Here is an 8,690-nt window from a genome sequence, read left to right on the forward strand (position 1 = left end):
TAATGCATGCCTAGGAAATTTAACATACATAAGAATAACACAGGTGAAGTAACAAAAATAATACTTTAATTTACAACCGATTAAATCTTACATTAAAGACTTCACCTAAACAACTATATTAGCTAAACTATAGCAGCTAAACAACAGTAGTGGAGCGAAAGCATCGGTGACCAAGCAACTCCATAGGCACTGACCGGAAGACACGCTCTTAGAACACTAGGTCATCATCTTGAAAATCTTTGAAGTCCTCTACTGAGCAGCATATGTATTGTGGGAGATAGTAAGGGTGAGTACATAGAATACTCAGTAAGTGCTGGTAAAAGTAATGACATGCAGGCTTTCAAATAGAATAGGCTAACACATGGTATATTTGCATAAATACGAGTAAAAGACTGTAATGTAACTGAAAAAGCATTAAATAATTACTAAGTAAATGTAACCCAAACGACCCAATAACTATTACCAAAAGTTACCCCACCTTGCAAACTATAACCATCTAGTACCACCACTACTACCATACCATAACCATGACCATTCCATGACCATATCCAAAACCAACTAATCATGTGAGGATCCAAATCTCTCATGATCGTGAGCACGACTGATATATCAGATTTTACACTCTGCAGAGGTTATCTAGCTTTCCCCACAAGTCAATGAATTCCATGTTGCTGTGTCGCGCAAACACTTAACACACGCCAATGGTGTGCCACCTAGGACATATACCACTAACCAGAGCCTAATCCAGTATGCACCTGCCGACTAGGTTTCACCGTTAGGGATTACAGAAGAACCTTCCAACCTAGAAGCCCTTTTGTGCTGACAGACACACATTGGATAGAACCCTATCTAGTATGTCACGTTTTACCCATATCAGTCTCGTGGTTGGTATGTTACTTCTTAGGTTGTCGATCCACGAACCAGTCCTTACTTAGGTTACTTGAGCAAAACTAAACCAACAACAGAACCACAATAACCACCATAACTACTTTGTTCTATGCCTAAGGTTCTATGTTGCTAAACTATTAACAAATTAATCATCATCATTGCATATGTTCATTAGTCAAGTTTATGACACTTCCTAATATCCTAAAAGCATGGCTAAGCACTTCTACCCATAGTAGATACCTAACTATAAACCATCTAGGTTCCAAGGGATGATAGGAAAAACTAGAACCAACTCTTACATAAGTGACTACCCATAATATTGATAGATACTGTATGCAATTTGTAAAATAAAACATTTAAAATATAGGTTAAAGATGATAAGGACACTTGTCTTCTCATTGCTGCTGCTCAGTGTGCTTAACTCCTGATCTTGATGTTCCTCGTAGTGGGCAGGTGGGGAATGAATGTGACTGATTTAGGGTTTAGATGGGGTAAAGGAGGGTGGAGGGCGGTAATTTCGACCGATCAAGGGAGGGACATCAAATTTGGCTGAATTTTTTTGGCTGGTACAGTTTTTTATCGAACACAATAGAAATGAAATTTCGGATTTTTCACCAAAAATTCGCCAAATTTTTTTTCCTCGGTTCCAGCCAGTGCAGATAGATACCCGTCGTAGTTCATCCTGAATCATCTCAGCTGAAAGATGTCCTCCGGACACAGTGATAATTGTTGTTGGTTTTGAATGGGGTTCGACTCCTTTGTAGTCAAACTTGGGGACTTGAAGAACCCAAGCTTATTGCCACCGAAGCCACAAAGAGTCGCGCTTGGTTTAGGGCGCCTGACCAAGGGACGCTTTGTCTGCATGTGGTCGTTGTGCTTATTACGTATGATACAGTACAACATTGCGTTGCATCGGTCAGAGGAATGGCCTTGGTTTTGCACCTGAAACAATAAGGCTTCTTCGCCTTCATTTTGTCGTCAGTGGCTTAATGAGAAAGTTGCACAGCTGATTGTAACGTCGCCGTGGTCGGTCGCGCAACCTTGCTTGCAATCGGATGTGTGTGCGCGGCTGGTTGCCTACCACGGTCGCGCGATGCCCGCTTAGGCCCTGCCCTCGGGTGCCCGCCGCGCCGAAAATGCAGTGCCGAAAGAGAATGCTCTGCTGTTGGAGGTTCCAGCACCAGAGCCGAAAAGAAAAAGATGTAAAGGCATGTGCATTAAGGTCAAAATAAAAAGATGTCTTTGATCAACTGAGAGGAGTGAAATTGGTGTAGAATACTCAATTGATTATGCTGTGTAGGAGAAAGTAGTCATGCAATTTTCTCGTGCATGCATTATGTCTTCAGTAACCCTGCTTACCTTCAGGGGTCATATTCCCGTCGTGAAGGGATTTTCGTTCCCTTCAGCGCTCTAACGGTTTCCCTTCACGGTTACCATCACGACAGGATTCTCAGAGTCATTCCCTTCAGGACGGAATTCTCTCTTCTTTCCCTTCGCGATTTCTTTCGAAGGGAAGCTGTTGGAGATGAGAGAAAATAAAGGGAATGAGACCGGGGAAGGGAATTGAGAAGGGAACAAAATGAAGGGAATATGGTTGAAGATGGTCTAAAATCATGCTGCTTATTCAATTCATTTGAGCTTCAAATGCAATTCAAACATCAACATGCTTTGATCCTGGAAAGCATAACTTATTTTTCGTTTTTTCAGTTAATATACTACCCTGGAGACATACTTTACCCAGAATATACCTGTTGATGAGCTTCATGCATGTGCAAGTTCTTTTCCCTTGTGCAGCACGTTTTCTTAGGACCACAAAAATGTTAGCTTCAATTGTGATGTTAAGTATTCTGTTGTTGTTTCCCTGTAAAACACTAGCATTATACTATCTCCCTTCTCAAATAAATGACGTATAGAGACGTGTGCAGCCAAATTTAAAATATATCACTAATATACACAAAATTATTAAGTTGTCACATGAATAATGGTATTAATAGATTTGTTATGAAAATACTTTCAAATGGCTATATTTTAAAAAAATCAACAACAAATACTTAGAAAAAGTAATGGTTCAAGATATGCATCAAAGACCATGTCAATGTTCGAAACTTAAAGCAAAAAAGAATGGAGGTAGTCGTATTGATCATCATAGACAGTAGAAAATGGGTATGACACGAGTTTGTTCAAATTTCGAACTCTTCAACATGGAGAGCACCGGACAAATATTTTTGCTGATAGGACACTTCTCATTTCCAATAGGGGAAATTGCCGTGCTTTCCTAATGCCTTGCTGCAAGAAAGTGGAAAGAATTGGTGATCCTGAGATGACAGAAGCTGTTGCACTTCGTTATGCTGTAATCTTTGCCAATGAGAAGGCTTTAACGCGAGTGTTAATAGCTTCGGATTGTTCATCTCTTGTCAAGAAAATCCAATCGTCAGCGACGGATCATCTCATGTTGCAACTGTTGTCCAAGATATTAAAAATGGTGTTTCTGAGACTTCTCTCTCTTTCATCCATGTTCGTAGATGGTGTAATGAGACAGCTCATGTGATCAAACTAGTCAATCAATGTAATGAAACGATATGGTGCAATGAGCCTCCAGTTTTGCTTCGAGCCATCCTTTCTAGCGATCGGTTTAATTAATAGCATGCTGTCTTACTCAAAAAAAAAAAGAGAAAGATCTCGAGTAGCAAATTGGTGGTAGAAATAACAGGTGTTGCTGGAAGTTTGAATTTTCCCTGATATTACCAACAACTCAACATCGATGCTAATTAGAAATTTCGATTCAAAATAAAACGATGTCCAGTTAGAAATCAACGAACTGTGATAACATTGAATAAAAGAATATATTTTTTTAAAAAAATATTTCCATCCAAAATCCATCCACTCACATGCCTGGACACTAGGAAGTTAACCTTAACAATCTACCATAGCCCCCTCCGAAGTTCAAAGGAAAGTGAGTGTTTCAACTGCTAACAGAAAACAGCATTAGCGCATAGGCTATGTTCCTAATACAATGGTAACGTATAAAAGGAAGCAGAAAACAGCAATCAGATACTGCAAAGAAGGCGTCTGGCTAATCCGGGAGCTTGGTAGCAATTGAAATTCCACTCTTTTGTACCTTCAGATATGTACCATTCAAATCATGACAATCATGAATCAGGTGGATTGTTCTGTTTCTTGTCAGCCTTGGGGTATTCCCTCAGCAGTTCAAAGCGGTCTCTGTCAGCAGTAGGGTCCGGCTGTCCAGGAGAATCAGTTGTTTCCATGCTCATCTCAGGAGATGTGTCAGTGTTGTGATCTTCATCTTCTACAGCCTTTTCTCCAGTATGATCACTACTGCTGTACCCTTGGTTGGACAGCAACATATCGCCTTCATTCACCTTCGAGTCTACTTCGTCAATTGTTACTTCTGCCTGAGGAAGTCTCTGCTGGATAGGTACAGCATTGCTGATAGGCTGGCCTGTTCTCATTTCTTCTTTGTAAGCAGCTAACTGAGTCCGGTATCTCTCCTTATCCTGTACACCTCTTTCTTGATATACCTAAAATACCAGTAAGAGTCGCAAAAGGCATATATAGCATAACAATAGCTGTTGATTCAGTGTAGTAAGTATTAAATATTTTGTCTACTCTTACAGCTTTCTCTTCAGGGCTTAGATTGTTCCATCGTTCACCAATCATTTTACTGATCAGCCTGTCCTGTCCAGAATATTGCAGCTTAAGCATTCTGTGCTGATCTTGGAAGAAGAAATTATAGCCACTCCTGTTTGGTTTGGGATGTCTGGGGTCTGTTGTACTTAGCTTCTTCCTACGTCGGCGGCGGCGACGTCCACTCTTCAAATCAGTGTTGTTACTTGCAACAGGAGGTACAGGAATTGGCTGAGCAGGTTCTTCAGTGCAATTATAGAGGACTGCTTTAGTGGATTTTGACCCCATAATAACAGTTACTATGTAGCCATGTTCAAACTTGCCATCAATTATTACATCTACATCAACATTATCTGAAGACAAAGATGGATCTGAAATATTTGAAGGAGCAAGGTGTTAGTGATATAAATGTAGACAACTTTCTTCAAGTGTATCAAATCAGCAGAAAGTAGTCCATTCATTATTCGTTAACTATGTTAGTCATAACAATGTTCTCCATAATTATTTTCTGTTCAGTACAACAGTACATGGAAAAGCATATTTTACCCAAATTTTCAAGTGGGCTATAGACTAATCTACAGGTAAAATTAGCACGACACTAACTCACAAGCTTTAATTAGATGGATCGCAATATCTTGGAGGTATTAGATGGTCAGTATCTTGATAATTCAAGATTACTCAAACTGAGTTAACCTTTGTACTCCTCCATGTCTGATACATAAGTTGCTACATAAAACAAATTAGTCCAAACTGACCTGACGGACATGCATTGCTGCCCCTTTTTCTTTTGTAGGAAGCTTGGGCTTCAGTTTTTACTTCAGTGGAGGAATTTGTTCTAGAACCTGCGAAGACAACATGTATGTGTTATGGCAAGATTGCACCAGCTAACTCACAAGAATATGAAATTCCAAAGATCACAAAGACCTGTTTCTTGTTGATGCCAGCCTTGCACTCCAAAGAAATATAGCTGTTCAAAATGGTATAAGAGTGACATATAATATTTCTTCAACATAAAAGAAGCATTCGTCGCAGTGGCGGGGAAAACAAATGATGCAGTTACTTCTCTCCATCTATTCTCGGCTTTCACCTGAGAGAAAAGAAAAGGATTCAGTTATCTATCAGCCAGTCTGAGTTTGAATGTTTGCAAATTAAGACAACAATGAGATAATGAAAACACCACAGTATTTGAACAGCCATGCATCCAACTTAGTTTTTGTTTGAAAAAAATTGTGCTTGCCTCCTTGTTTAAAAACAAAAATAAACCTGCATTGGCATTTAACTATTTTGTTATCAATGTCAATAATTTAGTATATTACCACGATCATAATGATAGACAACATGATTCACAATATAAATAACTTTGCCCCATTCATAATTACAATGATTTGTAGGTTCATCAAAACTTAATTTAGGCCCATCTGATCATTTTAGTATTTACTGTATATAGTACCAAATAGTATAACATAAAGATATCCTTAAAGTGTCTTAAATAAAAGTAACAACTATACAACTGCAGTAATTGCACAATTAACTTATAACATCATCAGTCAAACTACTTTGTTAAACAATGTATAATGATTGTGTATTATATCCATTTCTTGCCTTCTCAATGCCACCTCGTGAAGTGACCTCCTTATACAGCTGATGAAGATCCAAATCTTTCCCACCAATAATTGGCACCCTTATAAAAAAGGTAAATGTTAGAAATGCACCACATGAGGAATGCCAAATAATAATATTAGAGCAAATAATAATGCAACTGAAAAACAAGTTACAGATGCAACAACACAATAGCTCATATAAATATTAAAAGTGGTATATTCAAGTATCATTTGCTAACATGCCAGTCAGTTTTCTATACAACCCCGCTGAACTATTTTCTCTGTCAAAAGTGCATCGGTTTGCAAGGATAAGCTCGAACACTCACTCAAACTAAGCCAAATGTCAAATTAAAGTGAACAGTGACAAAAGATGTTTAATAATCTAATAAAATCAGTTAGGCAAGTTCTTCAACATAGATGGAAAATTGATCCTCGATGCTTTTTTTTTTTAAAAAAAAATGGGTCCTCAATGCTTTGAACAAGAAGGATTATGGAGGGCTGATATGCTGTTCCCAGATAGCTCTTAGGAATTAGGATTATATCTATTCATCTTGATTAGACAATGCAGTTGATTTCAGGAAGACAACAGATGGATTACCCTATTTAGTTGTGTGAAACAGCAGTCAAATACAACAAAAGTCTAAAAGAGAACTGCCTTTATTTCCCTGGATCTATCAGATTGGGACGGCCATTCATTTGAGAGCAGATTAAAACTGGAAGGCCATATATCTCACATGGTTATACTCTTGCATGAAGCTTGCAAACCAACAAGCAGCAGGAAATCAGAAGACTGATCAGTTCTTTTGCTGAGCAAAGACATGGAATAGAAATTAAAAAAATGTATACGGGCCCTTTGTAAAATTTAAGACTTTATTTACATCTACATTACAAAAGGGTGATTCTAGTTAACAAACTCTAAAAATTTCTGAACCGAGAACGGAGCATGATCCAAATCCAAGTTTGAAGACAGAGGGAGAATGCAAATAAGCGTGTTTCAAACACAGAGCCGACTGATCAATGGATCCTATGCCACTAACCACTAGTATAATCTTACGGAAAGGACAGGAATCGTATTTCATCCTCGAACAAAACAAGAACCCCGTATGCAACAAACCACTTAAACATAAAAAAAGAAAAAAAGGGCAACAAACTACCTACAACAGATTTGGGTCACACGTAGATACTAGTAAAGGGAACACAAACACGGGTTGATTAGTCAAACCAATCGTACCCGGAATGCGAACTCGCAGGCATTCGCATCACCAGTTGTCACGATCGCCACAAAATTCTCTTTCCTCCCTCCCCCCATCCTTATCTCGCAATTGTCGCGCATTGAATTCAAGAAATAAAGGTTACAGCAACCAGGATAATAATTGTAACCGCACCGCAGCGTCAGGTACAGAAGAAAAATTAAAATGCTGGCGCCGCGGCGGCCGGATCGGCGCCGGCGGCAAGGGGGGGAGGGTGCAGATTGGAAGTTGGAAGGCTTACTTGAGCCTTGTCCTCATGTGCGCGTGCAGCTTCTCGAGCGCCGCCCTGAAGAGCGCGGCGTCAGCCACGACGTCCCCGTGCTCCCACGCCCGCGCCGGGTACGCCACGAACCTCCCCTTCCCGCCGGTCCCGCTCGCGCCCGTCGCCGCCGGCGGCGGAATCGATACCTCCACCGCCTTCTCCTTCCCCTTCCCCGCAGCAGCCGCCGCGCCCCCGACGGCCTTCTCCTCCTCCGCCGCCGGTTGCGCGCTCATCTCCCCTGCACACACGCGACCGAGCCATCGCCATCGTCAGTCACGCTCGTCTGCGCCGCCCCGGCGGCCGCGCGGCGAAGGAGACAGAGAGACGGCAGAGGTGGCCCTTCCTCTCTCTATCCTCGAAAAATATAATCTTTTTCCCAATCTGTAAAAGAAGAAAGGTAGGATGCCATGCCACCATGCAAGTACGACGATGGATGCGATGCGCTTACCTTAACCTCTCCCTTGGAGTATTTTGCTGCTCCCACTTTGGTTTAGGTTTTGGCCGGGGTGGATGGGATTACTGTGAGGTTAACAATCTCTAAAAAATATAGTAGTATACGGCGGGCGAACAGGTTTGCCGAGAGAGAGAGAGAGGAGTAGAGAGGGAGAGAGGAGAGAGGAGAGAGATAACGTTATAACCTAAGGTTGCTATGCGGTGGACGCACAGAGCCATATGTGTTACCGTCAAATAAAAAGGAGATAAAGATAGATGGATGGATCGAAACTTATATGAGGGACTCCGGTATTAATAATAGACAGGGCATGGATATCGAAAACACAGACGTATTTTCACGAAAACCACAAAAATAAATTAATAGGCAAGAGAGACGCATACATACATAATTAGATGTATGGTGCGTGAACGAACGCATGTTCGACAATAACGCTTTAATGTTGCTAAAACTTAGGTGTGTTGGAGAGAAAGATTGTAATAGCACGGTATTATAATGTTAACACTAGATTTGAGACGGTCCACGGTTTTTCTCAATTTGTAGCATGTCTTCTAATAATGAAGTGTCTTTTTTATAGTACAACTGCTATTGAT

General features: G+C 40.5%; 1 protein-coding gene across 1 annotated transcript; it reads right to left on the reverse strand.

The window, feature by feature from the left end:
• Nucleotides 1–3,712: 3,712 nt before the first annotated feature.
• Nucleotides 3,713–8,290, reverse strand: LOC133922155 (high mobility group B protein 9-like). Its single transcript, XM_062367358.1, has 7 exons — nucleotides 8,095–8,290; nucleotides 7,626–7,884; nucleotides 6,136–6,214; nucleotides 5,458–5,620; nucleotides 5,289–5,375; nucleotides 4,522–4,904; nucleotides 3,713–4,427 (listed from the first exon to the last, which is right to left on the reverse strand). Exons 2-7 carry the CDS (start codon nucleotides 7,877–7,879, stop codon nucleotides 4,038–4,040), a joined length of 1,356 nt encoding a protein of 451 aa, XP_062223342.1. The 5' UTR covers nucleotides 7,880–7,884; nucleotides 8,095–8,290; the 3' UTR covers nucleotides 3,713–4,037.
• Nucleotides 8,291–8,690: the final 400 nt, after the last annotated feature.

The sequence above is a fragment of the Phragmites australis genome, chromosome 6, assembly GCF_958298935.1.
Source record: "Phragmites australis chromosome 6, lpPhrAust1.1, whole genome shotgun sequence".
Lineage (NCBI taxonomy): Eukaryota > Viridiplantae > Streptophyta > Magnoliopsida > Poales > Poaceae > Phragmites > Phragmites australis.

What these genes read in the sequence shown, in the direction of transcription:
- LOC133922155 (XM_062367358.1), bottom strand. Translation starts at nt 7,879, where the DNA reads ATGAGCGCGCAACCGGCGGCGGAGGAGGAGAAGGCCGTCGGGGGCGCG. An exon ending in CTGGCATCAACAAGAAACAG is followed by an intron (nt 5,376 to 5,457) that starts GTCTTTGTGATC and finishes TTGTCTTCGCAG; the next exon opens with GTTCTAGAACAAATTCCTCC. An exon ending in CAGCAATGCATGTCCGTCAG is followed by an intron (nt 4,905 to 5,288) that starts GTCAGTTTGGAC and finishes CAAATATTTCAG; the next exon opens with ATCCATCTTTGTCTTCAGAT.